This window comes from Diplotaxodon limnothrissa, linkage group LG9 (genome assembly GCF_057381915.1).
Source record: "Diplotaxodon limnothrissa isolate DT_005_m linkage group LG9, D_limnothrissa_male_GT1.1, whole genome shotgun sequence".
Lineage (NCBI taxonomy): Eukaryota > Metazoa > Chordata > Actinopteri > Cichliformes > Cichlidae > Diplotaxodon > Diplotaxodon limnothrissa.
The window spans coordinates 33534979-33561445 of NC_140604.1; the positions used below are offsets into that span (position 1 = coordinate 33534979).

General features: G+C 45.0%; 1 protein-coding gene across 2 annotated transcripts in view; it reads right to left on the reverse strand.

The window, feature by feature from the left end:
* tnikb (TRAF2 and NCK interacting kinase b) overlaps positions 1-23974 on the reverse strand; it is a 65311-nt gene extending 41337 nt beyond the window's left edge. For both annotated transcript variants that reach the window (XM_085362544.1, XM_085362543.1), the window contains exons 1-2: positions 23867-23974; positions 19542-19607 (exon numbers count right to left, since the gene is read on the reverse strand). In XM_085362544.1, coding sequence (XP_085218670.1) covers positions 19542-19607; positions 23867-23974 — 174 coding nt within the window. The remainder of the gene's footprint in view (positions 1-19541; positions 19608-23866) is intronic.
* Between the last annotated feature and the right edge of the window lie 2493 nt (positions 23975-26467).

Consider the following 26467-nt stretch of genomic DNA (forward strand, 5'->3'; position numbering starts at 1 on the left):
ACAGACCCCCACTGTGTTTTCTAGATGGCTGTGGACTGTAACTGTTGGACCTCTCTCCTGATGAGGCCTCAGTAAACAGTGCAAACACTGAATGTCCAGATACATCGCTCAGGTTCTGTGTCAGATCTTTGCTGGATTTTTTAACCATTTCTTAATGACTTCCAGCTTGTTTATTCACTGTAGATCATTTTCAGGCCTTCTCTGTTCTACACGTGTCCGGTTTCCTCACGCTTTTAAGGACACACTTTACATCATGCTTAGATGTGCCATGTTTTTAACTAATAGCTCTTTGGGAATCACCTTGATGGCGCAAAAATACTATTATATGTCTGACAATTATTTTTGGCATCTTTCATAGTTTCAGCTAAGAAATGTGAACAATCAATGTGATACAAGGTTATTTACTAAGCTGTGTAGACACAACACTGATTTATTGCTTCAGTTAGTTCCTGTTTTATGCTTTAATGAGGTCACACTCATAGGTCAGTGTAAAGTGGACTGAAAAACTGCCAGTGCTCAAAGAAAAGTTTTGAAAATCCTTTAGAAATCTGGAGAACTGCTGCAATAATGATCAGCAAGCAACAAACATTTAAGGGGGAAAATAAGTAAATAAACAAACGTCAACATACGAGGAATGTTGGAAAGCCCGAGTGTAAGTGAGGCAGGAGGTACATGATACACTGACGTAGGCGATTAACTGACAGGTGTAGCACAAAGAAGGCAGGAAGTATAAAACAATATGCTCTAATATAATAAAATAAAACAGGAAGTGCCTAACGATGGTGATCATCCTTCTCTCTGTATGTAAGGTTTGTTCATTAAAGCCTGAACTGTCCAGCCCTGCGATTTAAATACTGCCCATGGAAACGCTCCACACCAGCCATGAACTCGTCATATTTAGGATTCAGTACATTCTCTTCCACTGGTCCAATTCAAGTTCACGGGGGGGCTGGAGCCTCTTCCAGCTACCTCGATAACTGCATGTCTGTAGAGCGTGGGAGGAAGAACATGCAGACCCCACACAGGAAGATGGTGGATTTAAACACAGAATCTTCTTGCTGTGAGGCAACAGTGCTAACCACTGCACCATGAGAAGATCAAGATCAAGATAAAGCTGAAACGTATGACTTGGCCTGTTTCGCAATGGAAAATAATCTTTTCAAAAATTCCTGGATCCAGATCTCCAGATGTTACTCATGCCCAGCCGGGACCAAGCTCCACCTTGGATCAAGTTCTCATACAAATCAATCAACAACTTTCTGACTAATTATTTTAAACATAACAGCACCTTTACAGTCTGACAAAGTAGCAGCCTGTCTCACTCTTCCTGTTGATGGTACATGGCTAAGTCACTAGTAGGCAGCAGCTTTGTGCAGCTGAAGCTAAGTTATAATTCGAAAAGTCAGTAAACCTGCTCCCTGGACCTCGGGTTAAGTGTGTGAAGTGCTGCTGTGACTGCAGGACAAACGGCAGCGATCCAGCACGATGGGGCAATAAAAGGCGAGGCAGATAACGGCGGCGAGATGAGAGGAAGAGATAGCATCTCACAGAGGCTCTTTGTTTTGCTATCTCTCTTCCTCCGACACCGACGGCCGGCCAGACGAATCTCCCAAAGGTGACACAGAGCTCCCAGCGTGTGTTCACGTGTGTGCGCGTGCTCGAGCCAGATTATGGAGGCCGGGCGGCATGAGGAAGCTGCATTAAAATATCACCCGAATCCGCACATATGCAGGGAGAGAGATAAAGATAGCAGCAGAGGGAGAACAGAGGGAGGTGGCAGGTGAGGAGGAGGCGGAGGAGGAGGATGACTGGAGGTAGAAAAGGGCAGAATATCCTTTTGAGGCTGCCTCAGGCGTAAAAACACACCTCAGGTCCCGCGTTCAGACAAGCCTCGCATTCCTAACCTGAACACAAGCCCCGACACATTACGACAGAAACAGACTGACAGACACAAATTAGCGTTTCTCTCTCTGCGCTCTAATGTAACAACACGTCCTCTGGAAACGGCGAGCTTGTGCAACCAGCGTGGGCTTTTGTCTGCGTCCTATTGTCGCAGAAATACACAAATTCACCACGTTTGGCATTTTAGAAGTGACTGCAAAAGGACAACTGAAAATATGAAAACCACAGTTTCAAAGAAGCATTATTCTCTGTTTTAAAGGAGCTTAAAAGCAAACACTGGAGGCCAAAATACACCAAACAGCAGGCTGTTATTTTGTTTTCAAACCCCCATACTGGCAGCAGCTAAACTAGCTTATCATCATTCCCAAGGCATGAAATACTGCCATGCTGTCAAAGACAATTTAGTTTCAGAGAAACTCAGATCTGCTTTTGTGTCGGTGCCACGGCGCATCAGCGGCAACGAAAGTGAAAATGATGTCATTCCTAACTCGACAGGTATGGATGTCAGCAGTCCTTGGGGTCACACTTTAAAGCAATACTGACTCTTGACTGCCATTTTTTAATGCAGGGGTCGGCAACCCTGGGCACGAAGGGTTAACTGATGGCACAACTATAGTTGGACTGGCCATTGGTATGCCTGATGTGATTTTTCGTTTTTATGGGTCGATGATTTTTGTTCATTCGTTTGTTTGTTTGTTGTTTTGTTTTTTGTAACGGTATAAACAATGAAAGGTGGTGGATTGGCCAGATGCTGGCAGATGTGTAAAAATAACTCAATTGTTTAGTCGTGTCTGTGGCGGAGCTCCCACTGAGGCCAGCAGGTGGATGAGGGAAAGGGGAGGCAGGAGGAGAGACCCGAGGCGGCCGCCGGTCCGAGCATCAGGTGAACTGAACTTCAGGTAAGAAATTATGACCTGCAGTCCATCTGGGTCAGATATAAACCAAGTTTAGGTGGAGTTTATTTTCGTTATGCTGACTTTTTCGTACTGCGTGCTAGCTAGCATGACGGAGTTTCTATACAGCTGTTCGGTTGCTATGATGTTACTGATGGTGAACTTTATTTTATTCATGAGGTTCGTTAGTAGAGTTGCCAACAGCTCCTTAAAAATGGAATGGTCCCTCATTCAGAGAAAATATTACGCGTTTCGTTTTGAGCTGAAAAGGAACACAGTTTGTCCCGGACTTCAGCTACAATGGAAAAAGACAAAGCTGGATTTATGGATAAAAGTGTTTGTTTTTTTGTTTCAAAATAGCTGATAACTATTCGCAGACAGCTGCCAACATCTGCGAACAAATATCATTCTGTAAAGTTGTTTTATAAAGCGTGTAACTGTTCGTGTAGAGTGTTATTAAATTTATTGCTAATGCAGTCATATGGCACATTGATTTCTGAGGAAATTTTAGATGGCACTCATCATCAGAAATGTTGCCAACCCTTGTTTTAATGTCAAAGAGGCTGTAGATGTCTAACGCCTAAACTTAAACGTGACACCCAAATGCATGTTTGGCCCACACCTGGGCCACATCTGGCCCTGACTGAGGCTGTCTGGTTGCCACAACTAAGCCGCTGCTGCACCTTAAATTCGCCAGGTGTGCTGTGACACCTGGAGCAAAGCTGTCCCATCCAACCATTCAGAGCCACATCCTGCACACAAGTAAGTGGCAAAATAAGACAGTGTTACCCCATAGTTGACTGCAAACGTGGCTGAAATATGAATGTTTAATTTAAATGGGTATTTCTGTTGCCGACTAACGAAGGCAGCAAGTCAATTGCAGACTCCTGTTTGACATTCATCACCCAAACTGCACTGCTGTCATTACTGTCCTATTTCCAGTCCTGAAACACTACATTAATTTCTACCGGCTCCCTGCTTGCACATCTCAGCTCCGGTTTCTTCTCTGTGCCAGTGGGAGCTCCCTCTCCTCACCTTGTGCTCTCACAGTCTCTTGTGTGTTAAAAATAAAGAATGAGAGGTTGGTACAGAAACATATCTGAGCTTTGCTATCTGACTGTATATAAAAAATAATTGCAGACCCCACAAGTGAAGTGGGGTAATGCCTTAAACCTGCATTCTCTCTAACAGCCAACAGGTTTGCCCGGGTGGATCACTTGGTGTTTTACCTTTTTGCCTTTCAAATTAGCAGGATGTACGCTACGGGTCAGGTCAGTCAGCCAGGAGGAAGCAAAACAATCTGCGGGAGAAAGGCTGTTGACAGCTGTGCCAGCGTTACAGTCCTGGATGCTAATGCTACTAGCTTGGGTTCTCAGGACGACTGTGGCTATAAGACGAGTGATAGCAGTAGACCCGAAGAGCTAGCACTACCTCAATAAGATCTCCTGTGGAGGAGAAAAGTGCAGGAGTCGTGATTTTAGTCAACATTTTTGCAACACATTGCTTTGGCTGTATGTTTTGGGTCATTGTCCATCTGTATTATGGAACGCCGCCCAATCGGTTTGACTGCATTTAGCTGGATTTGAGCAGACAGTCTGTCTCTGAACACATCAGCATTCATTCAGCTTCTTCTGTCCTGTGTCACATCATCAGTAAACACTAGTATTCTGGTAGAGGTTGATCTTTCATCTGTCCAAAGAATGTTTTTCCATTTTGTGCTGGATTTTGAGATGTTTTAGTCCAATCTAGCCTTAATATTGTTGAGGCTTACGAGCGGCTTGCACCTTGCTATGTGGCACATGTTAAGGGGCTGAAACTCTTCATCCAGTGTGAATGTGGATACCCTCAAATGAAAGCTGAGAGTCTACAGATTACACCCATGTCCATTATATAACTAGGATTGGAATATCTTCCTATATGGAAGTCTATGAGGAAATGACCTGACTTCTCACTTTACGACGCCAACAAAAACTGACCTTAAATCTTTATGGTCTTAATCACCAAAAAAGTTTTATTTCACACAACACAACAATCTTTATTTTGTAAATTACAGTTCCATTTAGGGCAAAATAGCTGATAAACAGGGCATGACCGAGGCTACCCTGTGGAAAGCTGACTTTTGCTTCCACTTTTCCAGATGAACTATCCCAGAAATTCAAACGTATGTGTGCTTGTAAACCTGGAGACACGGCTGAAACAAAGATTGTCCGTTTATGATTCTTTTCTTGGAGGTCTGCTTTCAAATCCAAGCCAATTATTTATGGCAACACATATCAGCTTTTCTGTCATGACTCACCTTCTGGTTTCCTACTGAAATGACTTATCTGCCATAACAAAGGTCATTTTCTGATTAATCTCTGCTGATCATTTCTAAAAAAGGAACGATTAGTAACACTTACACGTACAATGCAGCCTGTGATGTACTGCACACTGTTATTTCACTGCATGAATCATGTACCAGTGTCTGCACTAATCTCTGGGGTTTGATGCCAGGAAGTGAGATGCCAGTGTTCCCAGGAACTCTCTTCATGGAACGAGCTCTTCTTTCCAGCTAAATGCAGAATAACCTGGAACCTGCTGCAAACTGAAGACTGCTGAAGCACATGCAGCAGTTTTCATGCTAAAATGCCGCTTTGCAGCTTAGACAGCTAACGTCCGGATGAGCTCGAAATAAACTGCTGTGTAAAAGGTGTCTGAAGGCCAAAGTGTGTCCAGCTGCAGAGAGCGGCCAGACTCAAGGTCAGGCTGAAAATCCTGCCGTCACACAGAGATGTGACTCAACAGAGCACATTTTTAGACGGAGACTCCTGGAAGACACTCACAGTGTTGCATTTGTTCAGAGTGGCTACTTTCTCAGCTCCACATGAGGCCAACTGCTGTGCGAAGTGGGCACAAGAGTTTCCGAATCCGTTTCAGGAAGTTACAAAGAAGTGTCAGATGCAGAAACTCCAACTTACTCAACAAGCATGCAGGCACTCATCAGCAAACCAGACAAACATTGAACAAGTTTCGCTTTGCAGAAAGAGAAGAAACAACAAAAGAGGAGGGTAACCACGCAGGCTGGTATGTTTCCCCAGGCTGTCACATGAAGTGACTAACGTGATGTCATAATGCTGCAACGTGTGGAAAAAAAACAACACACAGAAAAAGTTTGCCTTCGAGGCTTTCTGCCAGCAGTTTATGCTAGCAGAAACATGAACAAATAAATACTATTTAATCCTATTGTTTTTACTGCAGCCTTACTAACATGAACAAGTAACTCCATATGTAACATAAACCTCTTGTGTCTGATCCTTTTTAAGGCAACATAGTCTAATCTTTATGTGGACTTTAGTCCTCTACACTACAGAAGGGATTACAGACAGTATACAAAATATAAAGAGTCACCGTTACTTTACCAAGTACTTTGTTTGCTCCACATTTTGAAGACGGTTACACATTAAAGAAGTGCCAGAATAGAAACAATAAAAATTTGATATTTGATATTAGAAGCAACTTTTAACCTTATTTCTACCATTTACTGCTATTCTCGTTCAATGTATGCTTAACAGTTAAGTAAAGCCGTATCCTGTTTTTGTCCAGTAAAACTCGCCACCTGTAGGGGGAGCAGTTCTGTTGCCAACCAGGCTACTTAATGGTGGGGCAGCTTCTGAGCATGACTGAGCGTCTGTAGAGATCTTGGTTTCTATGCATTTGGTTTGCACGCGTCTGAACAGCGTCCCGCAGAAACTTTATGACGTTTGGCCAATATTTTATTTTATTTATTGCAGATTCAGACAGTTAAGAAGCTGTGACTTCACAAAATAAGTTGCACTGATGGTCCTAGAGCAACATTACTATGACACTGTAGCAACAACACCCACAGGAAGCCACACCGTAGGCCAACCTGTTACAATTATTCTTGTATGCATATGCTTTCATTAATCTTCTATTTCCTCCAAAATGCCCATTTGTTCCCTACAGTCTTGTTTTCTTCTGCTGTGCCTTCATTTAAGTCGCAGCAGGAGCCAGCCAGTGTTGTTATTGGTTCTTTCCTCATACAATGAAATCTCCTGTAAATTGCAGACTGCTGTATAAAGTGTTTCTGAATGCTGCATTCAGAGGAAGAAACCAAAATACATGGCAAACAAAAGCCGGTGACATCAGCACCTCCGACAGGCAGCTCCTGTCTTCAGACCTCCTTTTATAGAACAGCGACTTCACTTTCTGAGCTAAAATCAAACACTTCCATTTATGCCGCGTCTCTGCAGCTGAATAAAGCTTTCCAGCTGTCAGGAATCTGATGGAGATGAATGAGTGTGAAGGCTTTGCTGGAGATATTATAAACCGGATCCAGCACCAGAGCCAGTCTTTTACTTTTGCACTTCTGTAGACACGTGTGTTATTGTTGCATATCTGTGCATGAAAAGCATGCACGTTTCCTGCATCTCAGCTATGTGGCTGCGCGAGATTCCTTATTTAACCTGCTAAGCGAATAAAGACTCTACTCTATTATCAATGAGGCCTGCACAGTGAGACGAAATGAGAGGGAGATATTCCGTGAGAGAGAAAGCTTGAAAGCTGGAGGAGCCTCTCTGTGCTTTAATCGATACAACAGATTGAATAAACTCCACTCTGCGAGAGCTCATTCACTGATTAATCAAATCCAGTAAAAACCAAAGCGGCCTCCTCAGTGGTCAAACCCTCCAGTGTGAGCTTTGAAAACTCCCAACAAGCGCAATCAAAAGGTCAGCAACGCACCAAATCTGCTGAACAGTCTCGGCGATGTCAGCGAAACGCCCGCAGTGAAATGTAAACTTAAAGCGTATCTTTCATGCTTTAACGCCCTCCACGAGCAGCCTTTCAGCATCATTCAGATATTTCTCCTTCATTGCTCGCTCACAGCCTGTAACTGTGAAAGATTGCTAAAAACCGGGAGCCGGGAGGGGAGGCGTCAGCAGCCCCGAGGGTGGAAAAAAGATTTGAAAGCTGCTTGAAAATGTTGGCAAGGAGGATGAATGAAAAAAAGGATTCTGCTTTAGTTCAATAAATGCCACAAAACTGGACAGAAACTAAGTGTTTTCATTACAGCATTCGACTTCCCCTTTCAAATGTTTTCACTCATATCTAACGTTTGATGCCTCACTGTAATTTCCTTCAAAGCATCAGCCACGTAATTGCAATTTCTTATGAAGTTTAGAGGATAATTTGGTGCTAATTATAGTGGAAATTGAGACGCGTCACATTAATTAATCTGAATTAATTTCCAGCATAGCCTAGAGAGTCTACTGAGCAATTTGCTTCCGGTATAAAAATAAAATCTTACTTTGCAAAGTGACAAAGTGACAGCTATCACGTCAGGGCTGCAGTCGTTTAGCCTACAGTCATGTGAAAAGAAAGAGCTCTACCACGCAATACCATCTTATAAGTAAGTAAGTAAGTATACCCTCACTACTTCCACAGAAAGAAGCAGTCCGGTATTGCTGATCAAACCCTTCTTATTACCTGATCATCAGCATGTGTGAGCGTAGGCCTGCGCGATGTGACCAAATCCCGATATAAGACATTTATCTCCCCGACAACGCATGTCAGGACGATAAATGCATGAAGCTATACATTTTTAGGCACGAGTTGTAATGGCCGCCATTTTCTTTGAGAGTATTTATTACACGGCGTACTGCGGGGTAAAGCCTGTCCTAACGTTTGAGTCTGAGGTTTATTTTGAGCACCTGACGGCTTGCTTTTGCTCCTCATCCATAAACTCTCTCCGTACTCTTTCACATGACTCTTGGGTAGGCGGTACAAGAGGCTTGCCGTGTTTAGTCTGTGGTGGGGAAAGGTTTCCTGCATAATTTGCATTAGTACAGTTTTCTGGTCCGTGTCAGACTTTTTAATAACCAAACCATGTTCATGCTACATGTATAGATAGAGAGTACAGAGGCCCCTTGTTTAGGAATAAGGTCCTCGATTTGTTTTGACTCGTCCTTCTGTTTGTCACCATTTCAGTTAATTTTGAAAAAATCTCAGGATCTTCAGCTTTACTGCGAAAGATTAATGTGGAAAATAAACAAGTGGACGGTGGAGCCACATGCTGGGTTTACTGTCGTTGTTGTCGGCGCTTGTCTGTCCATAGTGTAGATATTTTAAATATAAGAGAAAGAGAGAACTTTAAGAAATTAATAAAGCCACTACAGTGACCATCAAAACCATGAAAAAATATTGCCGTAAACAGTTTGTTTTGCGACACTGCGAAACAAACGATAGCGTGATAGGAAACGACAGACGTCGCCATGTGATACATATCGTTGTAGCGAACAGCCTTATGTGAGCACCTCTATGAAAGCAAACGTCAGACAGTTTGCTACTGTGAAGTATTCAGGTGTGTGTTGAAGACATCAGCAACAATCTTAGAGAAGCAAAAACATTTGAAGTCCATCATTCTGCACAGAGAAAGATTATTCCCAAGTGGAAAACATTCCTGACAGCTGCCAGTCCTTCCAGAGGGGACGTCCCCGCAAATTCACCCAAAGGTCAGACTGTGCAATGCTCAGAGGAACTGCAAAAACCCAGGAGCTTCATCTCAGACTCGGTGGGCCTCCGTTAATATGTCAAATGTTGAAGTTCATAACAGCACAAACACCTCATCCCATCTGTCAGGACAGGGGTGAGTCGACCGTGAACTCCTCTGTACACCAAAGTATCCTTGAGTCGAATGTGAGGCATCTGTGCTGTATCGTTAAAGGTGGTTCATTACAAGTAACGCGTTACTGTAATCCTATTACTTTTTTTCAAGTAACGAGTAATGTAAGGCAGTGGTCCCCTGGGCCACCGACCGGTACCGGTCCGTGAGTCGTTTGGTGCCGGGCCACGAGAGCTGAGGCTTGTGTGTGAAATGTTTATTTTTGTATCATTTTTTATCATTAACTCGGTTTCGCTGGGTCTGTTCTAGGGGCGGGTTTGGATTATCGATTTATCGATTAAAATCAATTCTGGCTTTGATAACGTGATATCGATTCATTAAAATCCTGAATCGATTTTTAAATATACATTTATTTTGCCCAAAACGTTATACACAGCGCGGACCCGCGGATCAGAATCAGTGAGATGTCGCCTTTCTCACCCGACGGCACGGACACGGTCGGGGCTGAAAGCCGACAGCTCGCTGACTCTGATCCGTCGGCGGGTCCGCGCTTTGTGTTCACGCCCTTTTTGCGCTGATTCAGCAGGTTTTATCTCTCTCCAAACAATATTGAGCGAACCAGCAGCAAAAGAAGATCCAAACTACGCTTCACATAAACATCGTCATGAATTCACTCTGACTTTTGCTGTTTTGTTTCCACCACAATAAAATCACACTTCATGCACAGCTCTCTCTCTGTGTACTTCAAGAACAGTTTCCAGTCTAAAAATCTGTTTTCTGCATTATTCGCTTGCTTGTTACGCACACGTCTACCGTTGTTTACAGGCTGTCGGCCGCTGTTTTTTTTTCCTTTTACTTACTTCCGAAAAGTAAGTAAAAGGAAAAAAAAATCTTTTCTGCCATTCAACAGGCTTCTGAACAAATTTAAACTTTTTAAAATTATGCAAAATTGCAAAATGCTCAGCTGTGTCTGTAATCAAACCTCTGTAACTTTGCTCTGCTTCACGTCAGCAGCATCAGGTAATGTTCATGTGTTCATTAATGGTTTTCTTTTGTTTTTGATGTACTGCAGAATATTTTTATAAAATCCCAGAACAGGAAAACCTTCATGTTTTTCTGTTTTATCTTCAGCTACTTTGACACAAAGGCCTCTGCTGTGATGGTCACAGCTTTGATAAAGTCTCGCAGGTGTCAGCTTTCTTTTTATATCTATAAAAATATGGAAATGTACTGATGCATGATCTGAATTATAATATTTCTGACTGTCTGAGGCAAAATTTCCCCGATTCAAATTGAATCGTGGATCGAATCAATTCTAGAAATCGGTGACGATACCCAGCCCTGGTCTTTTCCTGTGTGTTTTTTTTTTTTGGGTACTGGTTTTATTTTGTTGTATTTATCTGTGACACCTTAAAGGCCGGCCCCTGAAAACATTGTCGGACATAAACAGCTCCTTGGCACAAAAAAGGTTGGGGACCGCTGTAAGGGATTACTATTGCAAAAAAGTAATTAGATTACTGCTACTTTCTCGTAAGCACGCTGCGTTACTGCGTTACTAAACCGTCATGAGTTTGTTTGTGAGAGTGTCTCATGACAATGATGGTAACAGACGTGTGCAGATGGATAATATGGAGAGAGTACGACCGTGCAGCGTACTGCGTACTTTGAGTTTGACAAAAACAGCGTCCGCCAGGACTGGACTGGGACAAAAACTCGGCCCGGGCATTTTGACTAGAGACCGGCCCCCCAGGTATTAAAGCCATAAAGCCTTTGAATGAAAACAAACGCTGTTGTGACAGTGATGTACAGTCTTGTTGGTATATATATGATTTCTATACATTTTACATCAGATAAAAACTTTGGTTGTAAGATTCAGATAATTATTTAATAACAGCCAGACATTTTAAATGAGAATAAGAAAGAAAAGTATTTCTTTGTGCCCCCTCTCCCTGTTAATGCCCTACCTGCCCCCCCTGGCAACACTTTGCTAGATCCACCCCTGCACAGTTACCAGCTGTCAGGTACTTAGAAAAGGATCCTGGTGTTATTTGTCTCTCAGAAACAGTTCATAACTTCAACTCATTCATGTCACCTAAAAGGTAAACCTGTTTCTCCATCACCTGTTCAGCTCTGATGATTCAGTAAGGACATCTCCTGGTTTCATCTTCATGTTTCCCTCTCACCACATATCCAAACCATATCATGACCAGCAGGTTTACAGCTGTGGCTCCAGCAAACATCAGCTGATACTAGAAATTAATATTAAATATATTCTAACAACAGCTGATCAAGCTTAAACGTGCTGCTGTTGCTTAATGTGACCGCTGCTGGTTTCCTGTTTCTGGCACAAAGTGGGAGATAAACAAGCAAGAGAGAAAAGCTGATCAGCTGATCATTGATCAGTTTCATAGCAGCAGGAGAGGGAGGGGGGAGAATGAGAGAAGAGGCAGCTGTGCAGCGTAACGGCAGAATAACTTCAGCTTTGTGTCTTTGTTCAGAAGGGTTAAAGAAATCTGAGCTGGCAGCAATCACTTCAGAGTGTCGGGTCAGGACACTTGCAAATGTTCAGATGTGAGAGGAACAAACAGGCAGAGTCCAGGAATAAAGTTGTCATTCTTTGTATTTTCAATTGAGAATGTGTCCGCAGCTGGGCGAGATAGAGTGTGTGTGTGTATGTGTGGTTTCTGCAGACAAAGCATAATGATACAAATCAATTAGGAATCAAATTACATAATAAACATAAAGATATAACTGAGGTGTACTCAAGTACAGCATATAGCTAAATAAGCTGACATTATACTTCAGCCTGGTTACATAAACTTAAAGTCAGACATTATGCATCAACACACCGCATACAACTATGCACTGAAGGCAACTTTACATCGGTTTATCATCTGTTACACAGAGCACAGAATCAACAACACGATAACAACGAATCTCTCTGCTAGAAGCTAATTAGCAAACAAATCTGTTATGCTAGCGAACTGCCACTTGTACATAACGTCACTTAAACAGAAGCAGAAACTGCTGGTAAGTCATCAAATACACTCATGGCTGAACACCAACATAACTGAGTGAAGTAAAACATTAACTTACGGTCTTATGAACGCACACACTGTCCGTTGTTCAGCTGCCGTTTGTCTCTGAACTAAAGTTGCGGACATGCACCCCGATGGTGCATTCAGGGGGCATAGGAAATCCCATACACAAACCTAACCCTTTTGTACAGCCGCCCCCAAATTTGGTGTACAAATTTGACCTCGATGGAATGTCCTCTGCACCTAAGCAGAATCCTGGGGTAGAACAGGCAACCTGATGAGCCGTGCCACCGGGCGAGTGTAAGTTAGGTCCTTTACTTGAACGACTGCAGCTCTGACACGATCATCGGCCCCCGGTAAGATAGTTTTCACCGTTCCTACTTGCCAGAGCGCTCGTGGGGTCTGCTGATCAACAATGAGAACCACAGATCCAACTGCAATGTTGTCTGTGTCCTTGTGCCATTTCTGCCGTGGTTGCAAGGTGGGCATAAAATGCCGTATGAAGTGCTTCCAGAATTGGTCAGCCAGGACTTGAGTGTGTCTCCATCTCTTACGACTGAGCAGCTCGGATTCTGGATAGAACACTTGGGGTAGAGAGCAATCTGGCCGCCCCATCAACAAAGAGTAGGGCGTGATGGGATCTGGGTCTGCGATGTCTGAAGAAACATAACCCAAAGGCCTGGAGTTGAGTATACTCTCCACCTCAAGCAGGACAGTCCTCAGCACTTCCTCTGACACTATCTGCGCTCCCAACGTGGTGCGCAGAGCGGTTTTCACAGATCGCACCTCTCTCTCCCAAGACCCTCCAAAGTGTGGAGCACTAGGGGGATTGAAACAGAATCGGATCTGTTCTGCTGCCAGTTGCTGTCTAAGATCTGGCGTTAGGGCGATGAATGCTTCTTGTAGTTCCTTACTTGCACCTCGAAAGTTAGTACCCTGGTCCGAACGGAGTTCAAACGGCTTCCCTCTACGGGCTATGAACCGTCTGAGTGACATCAAGAAGGAGTCAACATCCATGTTTACCAGCAGATCCAGGTGAACTGCTCGAGTAGTAAGACACTTGAAAAGGATGCCCCACCTCTTTTCTGTGCGCCAACCCACTTTAATGAGCATAGGGCCGAAGCAGTCCATTCCAGTCGAATAGAAAGCAGGTCGGAAGAGCCTCAAACTTGAGGGTGGCAAATCTGCCATTTTCGGGACCTCTGGTTGACCTCTCCACTTCTTGCATTCGGGACAGTAATGCTGATGTCTTCTGACTGCTTCTCTCCCCCTTAAGATCCAGTATTTCCAGCGCAACTCAGCGAAAACACGTTCAGCTCCCGGGTGGTTGAGCTTATTGTCACATCGCTGGATTAGAAGCTTCGTAACTGGGTGAGCAGGCTCTAGAAGTACAGGGTGTAGTACCTCAGGGCTCAGGCCTTCGCATCTGCGGAGTCGACCTCCAACTCTAATCAAGTCAGAAGCCTTGTCATACTCAGGAGCGAGGGTAATTAGCCTGCTACTGGATGGAATCAGCTTCTCTGATTTAAGTAATGTGAATTCTCTCGGGAAGCTCTCCATCTGAGAATGTCTAAGCAGGGCCAGCTCTGCCCTTTTAAAGTCATCAGCATCAGGGTGACTGGTGTCATTAGCCGCCCCGTGCATCAATCGAGCAGTGGCTTTCAGGAGTTCCTCATATGTGCTGAACTGTTTGATGTCAGGTATCGCTGGACTAGCGGATCCAGTAAGCAGACCACAGAACACTGGCTTCTTCAGCTCCTCCACTTCCTCCTTAGCTTCTCCCACCGGTGCTTGTGGCCAAAGGCTGGGTGGCAGCTGAAGAAATGGTGGCCCCCGGCTCCAGCGATTCGCACCAGCAAGCTGAGCCACAGTTTTCCCTCTTGTGATATCGTCTGCTGGATTGGTTCCTGAGTCCACGTACCGCCAAGATGCTGCAGCAGAGAGTTCTTGTACCTCTGCAACTCTGGTTCCCACAAAGACTTTATATCTGCATGAATCTGAATGGAGCCAGTTAAGCACTGTGGTCGAGTCTGTCCAGAACACCACATCTTGGATGTCAAGGGTCAGTTCTTTCTTCAGAACAGAAGCCAGCTGTGCTCCTGTAAGGGCTCCACACAACTCTAGCCTTGGAATTGAGAGTTGCTTCTTGGGTGCAACTCTCGACCTCGCAGCCAAGAAAGCCACCTGGACCTTTCCTTCTCCTTGGTCGGTCCGTAGATATGCCACAGACCCATAGGCACGCTCAGAGGCATCACAGAACACATGAAGGCTTCGATGGCTGTGACTACAATCCGAGCGTGAGTCAGTGTAGCATCTCGGCAGCGTTATCTGTGAGAGCTGGCTGAGTTCACTTTCCCACAAACGCCAGGCGTGGAGCAGATTCTCAGGTAAGTGAGGATCATCCCATCCTCTTTTCTTGTCCCAGAGGTGTTGCACGATGACCTTTGCCCTGGTTGTATATGGAATAAGAAACCCGAGAGGATCATACTGCTGGGCGAGCAGCCGATAAATGTTGCGCATTGTTGGCTCTGAACTGACGCTCTGCTGATGCTTGTACCGGAGTGCATCAGTCTTACAGTGCCATACGAGTCCTAGAGTGCGCTCTTGCGGATCAGCTGACTCCTGGGAGAGCCAGAGAACGCTACCCTCTGACTGGGATTCAACTGGTAGGTGGCTGATGACCGTGTGGACATTGCTAGCCCATTGTCGTAGTTCAAATCCACCCTCCAAGAGGAGAGACTGCAGGCGATCCACCAACTCCTTGGCTTGGCCTTCTGATGGGAGGCTCTGCAAACAGTTGTCAACACCTCAACTCTGTCCGACCTTGTTCTCCCAACTGGTGTAACATACCGACTAGCGCACGGACTTGTAGTGCAAAAGACTTGAAGGCTCTGATGTCACCACTCCTAATGTTGGGTCCATCCATCAGTTTGGTAATCCTTTTTAAGGCCAGATGTTGAGGTTGCCCATACATTTCTGTAAGTGCTCTCATGGTGTCAGCAAATGGGAATGGACTGTTACTGTATGAGTCAGCTACAAGTAGTGCATCTTCACACTTAAGGTGATCTGTCAAGATTTGGAACTTGAAGTGTTCAGGAGCATCAAGTGGAAGTATGTTATCTAGAGCTAGCTTTAATCTTGCAAACTCACGTGGGTCCTCGTGCACAAGGTCGGGGATCGTTGGTTGAGGTCCACGATAAGTCTCTATCGGTTGGGCTCTGCTGAGAGAGAGTGGTGTCTGAGGGCACCCACCTGGTTGCAGGCGATCGGTTGGACACTGTCGGCGGTCATCTGGATAGTTACCACAGCGCCTGTACGGATAACTCGAATCCTGATACCCATATCCATAAGGAGAACGATAGTGACTGTCAGGGCAGCTTGGGAGACCAGGGGTAGGATGCCTGTCATCTTGTCTGTAGTATGGATCATCTTCATAGCAGGCCCCTAGCCTTGGCAATCTAGGAGGAGTGGCAGGCTGACTGCAGTTCCTGTGGCGACGAGCATACACCTCGTCAACCCTTCTTTGGCCTGCATGATACGGTGACCGTCCCCTTGCTGCTGACGCTTGAAGTGGAGAGGGCCTCTCACCTGGTGTCATTGGTGAAAGAAAATCTTGAGATTCAGGGCATGAGTCGACTGAAGGTGATGGTGACTGTGCGCTGCGCTCCCTGTCAAGATCTGCGTCATTTAGACTGTGGGTGAGCTCCTCAATCAGGCCATGCTGGCTGTCCTTTGGATGTTGAGACTCATCCCCAAATGGCACCTATGGAGCACTTTCAGGCTGATGTGGGCTCTTCTGACCTTTGATTGGCACCAGCTTACTAGTGTGGGCAGGTGTGGTTGACGTCCCATCCTCAGACCGTGATGTGGCATGCTGTGGAGCTAGTACAGGTGAGCTAGAGATCAATTCTGTCAGGCGTTGCACATCTAGTCGGAGTTGATTGTGTTCCTCTTTCATATGATGAATATATTGGAGAATTTCAGGATGAGTAGAATGCTTGCCCTGATCATCATGTGAGAGATGCTGGTAAGTCATCAAATACACTCATGGCTGAACACCAACATAACTGAGTGAAGTAAAACATTAACTTACGGTCTTATGAACGCACACACTGTCCGTTGTTCAGCTGCCGTTTGTCTCTGAACTAAAGTTGCAGACATGCACCCCGATGGTGCATTCAGGGGGCATAGGAAATCCCATACACAAACCTAACCCTTTTGTACAGTCTTTTTCCAAACTGTTTTCCTTTTCAGCTCAAAACGAAACGTGTAATATTTTCTCTGAATGAGGGACCATTCCATTTTTTAAGGAGCCGTTGGCAACTCTACTAACGAACCTTATTAATAAAATAAAGCTCACTATCAGTAACATCATAGCACCACCCAGCTGTATAGAAACTCCGTCATGCTAGCTAGCACGCAGTACGAGTTATTGTAACTGACTGTAAAAAGCACAACGAAAATAAACTCCACCTAAACTTCAAATCTGAGCAAGCACCGAGCACGCTGCCACGGGAATGTGACATTCACAGAGAAACCACCGGCTCCCCCCACGGACATGACCGCTGTGGCACCGGGCAAACCTCCACCCGCCCCACTCCTGCTAAACAGGTGAAAAAAGAATTAAGAACGACCGGAGTCAGTGCTGCTGAGTCTTTGATTTTATTTTTTGGCTTATTCTTTTATATGAAAAAGCTTTTTTTTTGTTTTATTGGCAAATACAGGACATTGGGCTGTGATCAAATTCAGCGTGCAATACATCAATGAATTACCCAGATTATTTAGCTCGTAACACTTGTTAAAGTAGTCATTCCTACCTGTCTGTATTTGTATAAACAGTTTCTAGTAGTTTTCCTTTCATTATTTCTGGTGGGAATGTTTAAATATGCATTTGTCATCATCTTCAGCATTGTTGTCACTGTTCGTCTGCAAAGTTATGACTCAGTGATTAGACGTCTGAAGGTTTTCCAACAGAAACTTGGCTGTGGGATTGAGGAGGAAGTGCAGCCTCGCTTGCATGACTCCAGCATGACAGAGATATGACGCCAAAGCCCAGGTGTTCCTTTACTGAACACCAAGCGCACACTCACCAACACATATGACGTAGCTAACTGTAACCCAGAGTAATTTCCTGCACTAATTTCCTGCCATTGAACGCATCACAAATAAATGACTCCAACCACATGACTTTGCTTCTTTTTTTAATTTTATTTTTTTCTCTGTGTTTTACTTGCATCTATTTGAAAGAGTGAGAGTAAACACAAAGCATTAATTTTATATACTGGAATATGCAGAACATACGTTTAAATGCTAAACAATTTCTTCAAGTCAGAGACTGTTGCATATAATTTCATTTTTGCTTAATGCGATGTGTACTATTTTAATAGATTAAAACTAATAAAATGATTTTTAGATTTTATATGATGGATTATGCAGAAAAAATAGAATTGGGCTGAAAGGCCTATTGCTTTATTACGTATTCATTTTGTTTTTCAAAAGTAACTAAGTAACTAATTACTTTTTAAAATACGTAATCAGTAAAGGAACAGGATTACTTTTTTGGAGAAGTAATCAGTAAGTAGTAAGTAATTACTTTTTAAACCTGAGCAACACTGCTCCCAATCCCCGCTGTGCACCGCGCTGCCTGCACACGTTTGGCTGATCTTCATTACCTTTTATAAGTTTTCAAATAGGAATGCTACAGCTGTGCAGCATGTGCAATAGACGCTGTTATAACAGTAGGATGGCATGCATTGGACTCCTTGCTGCTACTGGTGTTCCAGTTGTGTGGTTTCTCCAGTTAAAATATATGAAGGGTAATAAGAACATAAAACTTCATCTTTGAACCATTATTAAAGTTTGCTCAGATGTTTTTTTAGTGTAACCTCTGCTCTGTGCCGCTGCTGAAACAAGCAGGGTGTCTCCTGCTTTACACAAGGTCTTAATTTACCCACGATGCCTTGAGAACGAGCACAGGTTAATTTCGTTCTATCAATCATTTCCACACAGGAGGCGTCACCTCGTTGAAACGATCAATACAGAACATCCAGCAGACGGAACGAGTTTGTTGCAGCTCTGTGTGCATCAGCAGACACGTCTGAGTGTGTTAATTGCTTTCAAAGTGAGACTACACGCACGCAGACACACACACACACAGCCTCTCTGCTTTTACAGCCAGCGTGGGCGTCTTAAGAGAAAGTCAGTAGTAACTTCAGTTTTAGTCAAAAATGAGACGGGATGACATTTGTGAGAGCTTGTTTTAGAGACAACGGAGGAGCTAATGGCGTGACTTCTTACTCAGTCTCTCAAAGCTCACATCACAATAAAAAAAGACAACATTTACAAACAAGGCGAGCAGCAGCAACAGTAAAAAAGTAGGGCAGCTTTTTGCCTTCAGTGGTTCTCAGAGTTACGGGACAAAATGTAATTAATCTAACACCACGTTCAGCAGAACAAATCACTGACACATGAAAACATTTTATTATATTCTGTGAAACACTCTGAGGTTAGTGGTTGACCATTACGAGGAAACAAACTGGTAGGAAACAGCAGCAGCTTCCTGCTTTTAAAGTCAAATTTTTACTGACCCCTCCTTCCGCCCTCGTCGACTTGTGAATACAAAACAGCCGCAGAATTGTTAATATCAGGAAAACGATTCTTGCTATTGGTATTTACATTAAAAGCGAACAATTATCTGTTTCCTTATTGCATACATGATGATGTAATTTCAGATATACGGGTAAACAAATCTAAAGCTTCAAGATTTTAAGTTCCTTTTTCAATAGTAGTCAACGTGAGCAGGGTAGCAGATCAGAAATCACTGGGTGCTGCCCCTCTGGAGGTTTCCAGAAGCTGGCCAATCAGAAGAAAACCTCCCCGGGGGTTGCTTAAAAAGAAAGGAGCTAAAAAGTCTTTTCAGTTTTAGAGATGACTTGAGGGGCAACACAAAGGGCCCGTACAAGTTGAGACTAAGGGTTTCTTTTTAGAGCTGTGACTGATGAAAAATGCCATTGCTACTGCCTCTCATCATGGATTTAATTCCACACAATCAAGGAAAAGGAAAAAGCCTGTTTTTGCACACTGCCTTACCTTGTAGACCTGCCCATAGGTGCCATTCCCAACTAGTTCGACCAGCTCAAAGATACCAGCTGGGTCCTGGGTGTGAAAGAGAGACAGGAGAGTGGGAGGTAGAGGTTAAAGAGGGAAGAGAAGGAACAAAAAGCACAACGTTATTCAGGAGAACTTAACTGTGGTTCACAGCTGAGCAGGACAGAAGAAGGATGAAGCCATTCAAAGTGGAATCTGACCTTCATGCATGCACTCATTAAAAGGGTGACTGAGCAATGCATACCTGTGGTATTACCCTGTAAAAAGCCTCCCACTGTCACCACACTGTTATTAGTCCTTCAGTAGATAACCTCTGCATTACTCTTACAGACTCGATTCATTCGGCAGAGCCAGATATGCCTCTTATTCACCAGAATCTCACTTTGCGATCTCTCATCTTGCCACAGAAAAGTTAGATTATAGTTTCGGGTGGACTGTGTGGAAAAAGCACACATTATTCAGATCTATTCCTGTTAATGTCACGTTTTACTGCTTCCTGAATACTGGAAACCTAACATTGCCACTGAACACCTTAATCAATTCATTCAGTACACCACACTGATGGTTAAATCTACCATTAATGGGAAACGTACGTTGATAAAGAACTTCAAAATACCTGACCAAGATGGCAGCCAAGTGGAAGGACTTGCTCCTAGAAGTGTAATAGTTTGAAAGAGCTTCGTGATGGAAACATTAAGGGGAGCACCCCCAGCTGAGCTGTTCACTCAAAACTATTTCCTTTCTATGGAACTAAAAGAAGCACACAGCTGACTAACACCATGGTTCAGGCAAAGGCAAGACAAACCTCTCACCACTTCCTTCTGCACAGTGATCCGACTGTCAGGTGGAGTTCTGAAGAAAAAGTAGTTCCTGCGGACATTTTGAAAAAAGAGATTCTTTGGGTGCCACAGGAGCCGTTTCCACTGCAGTCAGGAGACAGAGAGCGTCTCCAAAACTGGGCACACCAAATCAATGCAGACGGGTCAAATCAGCCCAGAGAAAACCGTGCATTTGGTTTTAAATCTTCCCTTGAAATGTAAAAAAATGTGTTTATTTCTTATTATAACGCAACTACTAACACATGGTACACATACAGGTACAACCCACACAGGTCAAATCCCACCCACATATAAACACACACACAAGATAATCTTATATTCAGGTTTATTCAAATTCAGCAAACCTCCCAAAACACACACGTCGATCTTTAAGCATACCTGAGTGGTGCGTGTTTGGTATTAGCACACCTGCGTGTGCGTGCATGCGTGTCTGTGTGTGTTGGTGTACAGTAGGCCACAGGAGAGCGTTGGGACTGTTACAGCAGAGCCTCCTGAAGGGGATTAGCTTAAAAAGCAGTGTTCCTTTTCAGTCAAGGTCAAACAGAAGCACATCTAATCCTGGAGGAACGAGCCTAGCGTGCATCCACACACACCTGTGCACAGCTTTTACCAGCCGTGAGACCACACATGTATGACAAACACCTGACGTGAAGAAGAAATTTGGATGGCAAATGAGGGGAAAAGCTACAGAAACAAAGGTCTGCATTTAACCTGAGGGGCGGCTAATGAGATTTCACACTGACATGTAAAACACAAGTTTGCATCCACAAGCAGTCTGCAGCTGGGGACCAGCATTTTCCACAACAGAGTCATCGCTACACCTCCTGCACATATTTGAGGAAACTCATGAGCTGTGCACCAGAAATATTCCTTTTACCTCTAATTAATCCTCTCAGGATTCGAGGTTTTCCTTCGCTAACCCCTTCTTTAAACTGTAGCCTGTTACACTGGAGCACTGCGTACACGAGCTGAGTGCCGCTGCAGCTCTGTGAACGCAAAACGATGCAGCAGGGCCGAGACCATTGTCTGCCACAGGTATCATCTCCACTTCTGCAAATTCAACAGTGCAGCAAAACCACAGTGGAAACCCAAAAGAACAACGTGAATAAGCTGTCATTGTTCTCATTCCTTTGTAAGACATCACTCTGCTCACTCATTGGCTGAGAAAAACATCTTTGGAACATATAGACGCTCACGCTGGGTGTAAACAAACCTCTAGCTAAGACAAACCGGTTCAGCCTCAAGCTACAGGTTTTTCTGCATAAATCGAGTCATTTTGACGAACATTTCTAGGGATCTCAGGTTAATCCAAACTACTGGATTAAACAGCGTCAGTGTTCCACGTCTACTTTTGGGCATAACCACTGAACTTTGGGACTTCTTCTCAAAAGCTGAGCGGCTAAGCGGATACTGCTGAGACACCAGAGGAGACGGCACTGACTGTCTTATAAAGAATGAGTGGATTACTAAATGATTCAACTGGGCTCAAGACTCAAGGGGTCAGGAGGCCTGTGGGCTTCAGCTGCAAAATGTCAAACACACTCAGTACAACAAAGAAACACAAAACAACCAGGAAGAGACTCAAAGGGATCATAAACAGACAAAAACAACCAAAGAGAGACACAAAAAGACCACAAAGCTTCTCAAGAATACCAAGAAGAATAAAAAAAAACACCAAGAAATTTAAAATAACCACGAGGAGACTCAAAATGATCACAAAGAAACACAAAATAGCCACAGAGACCCACAGAGACGATGGAGATAAAAAGCAGCGCTGTGCGTTTTGTGTCTCCTTCCATCTGCAGGATGATTTTTGGACCTTTGCTGCCTGATCTCAGGGGCTGTGGTCTCTGAAACATCCACGACTGCACTGTTTCATGAACACCACGATGCTGCCTGCAGCCGATGCACAGCTGTGATTTTGACCGCGCTCCTTTCGGTTGACACGATCCCCTTTCATTCAAATGTCCCCGACCGTCTCACCTGTCCTGTTTCTGCCAGCCGGCGTCAAATCTACAAAGCCACCCTCCACCTCACCCTCCTGACTCAGCCCCATTTCAGGCAGGCGACTGTAAAATAATGGAATGTGACAGACGCCAAGGTTACGTCCCCATGTGAGCCTCAAACAGCTATTAATACAACATCTGACCGGAGCTATCAGAGGAGCTTAACCCCAGCCTGAGCATCCAGGAGGAGGAAGCAGGTTTGCCTATAGGAGGAGGGGATCACACAAGATCATTTGGGACTCTGCAGAAACAGGAAGTGTGCTAGTGTGAGTGTGCTTGCGACAGGCTTTGCGTCACGCAACCCCCCCCCCCCCCCCCACAGCTCTATCTGCTGCGTCCTGGGTGACCTAATTTCAGCTACTCATGGAGGCTGCAAAGGATTTTTACAAGAAAACACACACAGACTCCTCTGTCTTTATTTATCCCAGCGATGTGTGTGTCTGTGTGTGTCTGTGTGTGTCTGTGTGTGTCTGTGTGTGTCTGTGCGTGCGCCTTTTAGAGATACAAAGACACACAGGCTTGCAGTCCCACCCGGTCGATCATGTCCAGACTTGATCGTTACTCTGCAGGTACATCTGTGTTGCATAAGCAGCAAAGAAAGGGGAGCTGTGCCTCACACACACACACGCACACACACACACACACACACACTGAATTAAAAAATAAGAAAGTTTATACAAATGTGATTCTATCATTAGTTTTCCTCTCACACACACACTCTCACATTCCTGCACTGTCTCCTTCTGCACATCTCACATCCTGGCGGGGGCGCGCGCACGTGCACGCACATAACCCCTTGCACACAGTGCACGCTGCTGCTGCTGTCGCCACAACATCGCGAAATGGCGGAACTCGCTCCTGTTGCGGTTATCGTCGCTATTATTCACGGTGTGTGTGTGAGTGTGTGTGTGTTAGAGTGAGAAACCTAGAGCAAAACGCGCGTGCACGAGTGAGGCAAGTGAGCGCGTGCACCACAAGCCTCCGTATCTGTGTGTGCTGTGAAAGTGTCAATGAGCAGGCAGCTTAACATCTGCCCCACATACCACAGACACAGCAGCCTCTACTTGCTGCCGTGCGCACGCGCAGGTGTGTGTGCGTACGGGGTTGGTGCACGCGCACAGCTCGGAGCGTCGTTACATCGCGTCCCAATTGTTTAGAATAAATAAAAAAGGAACAAACAACAACAGGAGGCTGCCTGAGCCCACACTCTGATATCCGATGTGATTTCCTCAATCACGAGCAGCACAGCCCCCCCCCCCCGCATACAGCACAGTGTAACTCGTGTGCACGCGCAAGCACGGCAGAAGCAAGAAAGGAGAGGAAGGCACAGAGACGCATCCATCACCGGTGAGGATGGAGAGGAGAAGAAGGAGAAAAGGAGGAGGGGGGACAGGTGTTCGGCAAACTCACACGCACGCGCACAGGCACAGACAGCTCATCACACACGCAGGGACACATTTACCCGTAGTGCAGACAGGTCTATCTCGTCCAGACTCCGTGCCGGGGAGTCGCTCGCCATGGTTCTCTCGGTAGACACGGGACTCAAGATGGAAGCTTCCCCAACGACCATCGACCGAGAGGTGCAGAGCGGCGGGGAGGAACACGCTCACACTCCCGTGCAGTAAACAAACCCCCCACCCACCCCTACAGAAAAAAAATCCTCGGAAAGATCCCGGTGCAGGCGATGCTTCAGCCCGAGAGGAGCAACGAGCGCTCCGGCAGGGCAGAGGAGCCGGAGGAGGAGGGAGGCGGGCGATGTTCGCGGAGCTCCAGGTGCTGCTACATGCTGCTCGCTCTGCGCCGTGGATCCTCTGCTACATGCCTCCACCTCGACACCCCCGCCCCCCCTAGATCCGGACAGTAGAAAGAGGAGAAGACGCGCGCGGACGGAGAAGAGCGCACAGCAGCCGAGGCGCGCGAGGACAGCGTCCGTGCGTCCGTGTGCGAGGCGGAGCAGCAGTGCGCTTCCCGGGAGTGGCCTGACGAGAGAAGGCTGCGCTACTCACAGAGACGCCCACAATGACACACACACACACACACACACACACACACACACACACACACACACCACACACACACACACACACACACACACACACACCTTCAGTGCAAAGGTGAAAAGAAGACACATTGACACAGCTGACTGTTCCTGTATTATTTTAGCGCTAATCAGCTCAGACACAAGAAAAACCCTCAAGCGTTAAATGTCAGCACACACAGGAGGGGCCCTGCCCTTTTGTGTGTCCGCTGCCAGAGCGGCTTTCATAGAGCCCACATGGGACTTTTCCAAGACCCATTTCTGCCGTAATGTCACATCAAAGGGACACTTAAGTGGGGACATTAGCGGCCTCTCTGCTTAGGCTGGTCCCAGTTTGTGCCTCCGGACCAGCAGCAGAGGAAAGCTTCAGATCGTTCAGAAGATGTCAAACAGAAGCTTCTCAGGTTATATCCTGAAGACTCTCTAACCATCTGGGTGAAAAGTATTTCTTTTTTAAATAAAACTGCTTTATTTTGTAGAAAAATGCACAACACGCGCAACAAACTCCATAAATCACGCTTCGTGTTGTGTCGCTTGATCTGTATTTTTAAAAATTGTTAAAACTTCAATACTTTTTATTTATTTTTCAGCATAAAAACAAAGACTGAAGGAATGAATACAGAAAGAAATAGTAAGGAGCAGTTCTGCGTGTATTTATCAAAAACAGTAGAAGAAACAAAGGGTGTGTGGTAACTGTCTGCCTTCGTTTTACTTTTTGCTACCTCGAGTGGCAGAATCGTCTGCCTCGTCAATAACTCCCACAGACTGTATATAAAAGATGCACATGGAGCCACCCTGGTGCTCATAATCAACCATTTTGAAGCTCCATTCCCGTTTTGTGGCTGCCCCCATCGCCTGGGGCTAGAAAAAGAGCAGAGTAGACTTTACTGGCCTCATTCAGTACACACCACACACAAAACACACAATCTATGACATTATATGATTACTGTGCATCTGGAACTGAACATGTTGATGCTAAGGGTCCTGAATCTTAGTCTGTGCCTGTGTGCCCACACAGATCCTGAATAGTGTTAGTGATGACACCAGAAATCTCCACACCAGAGACTGGAGTGCTAAATAATCAGCTGCTAAGCTAGCTGGTCATTGCACAGACGCACCTCGCTGCAGTTTCCTTCCCATAGTTTTGCTTTGGCCCGATGCTCAGGTGATTTAAGATTTTAGCGTTTCTGAATTTTTGTTGCTTCATTTTGGAGAGAATCATCCGTCACTGTCTCCTCACTCAGTGCACTCACTGCCTGCTGGCTAACCCCAGCGCTTGTCTCTCATGTTTCCTCACAGCTGACTCTCTAACCGTGTCCTCGGTATCACTCAGTGTTAGGATGCCTGGGTCGTTGACCCAGGGTTTTTGAGTTTATGATATTATTTATATTTTCTAGTTTTTGGTTTCTTTGAGTTCTGTCTTATGGTTTATGTCTCTGTCTTCTTTAGTTGCTCTGTCTCCCCTATCACCTGCATCCCCTTGTCTAGTTCGCGTCTATGTGTATCCTTAGTTCCTATATCCCCGTGTCCAGTCAGTGTTTGTGTCTGCCCTGGTCCCACGTCTCTGTTCCCTCTGTAGTGCCTACATGTGAGGCTGTGTCTTTGTCCAGTCTGTGTTATGTGTTTCCTGTTTTACTTTGAAGGTCTCTGTCTTTTCTCAGTGTGTTCAGGTTACGCTTCTTTGGTCTCGTCAGTTCTGATTTGCCCCAGCTGTGTTTCCCTCCTGTTACTCATTCCCTGATTGCTCCCTCTGTGTATTTAAGCCCTGTGTTTCTCTGTGTCCGTGTCGCGATCTACCGTTTTCTTAGCTGTGTGTTCTGTCATTTCTCTAGTTTAAGTTTGTTTTGAGTTTTTTTAGTTTTGTTATATTTTGAGTATTAAATTAAAGCCTTTTTTTGAGTTCACGTCTGTCTCCGGAGTCTGCACCTTGGGTCCTATTCCTGCCTGCACACAGCCACACCTAACACTCAGCGTCTGAATCATTCACCCAAATGTCTGAACTGACTCCACCAGCACCATCTTGGC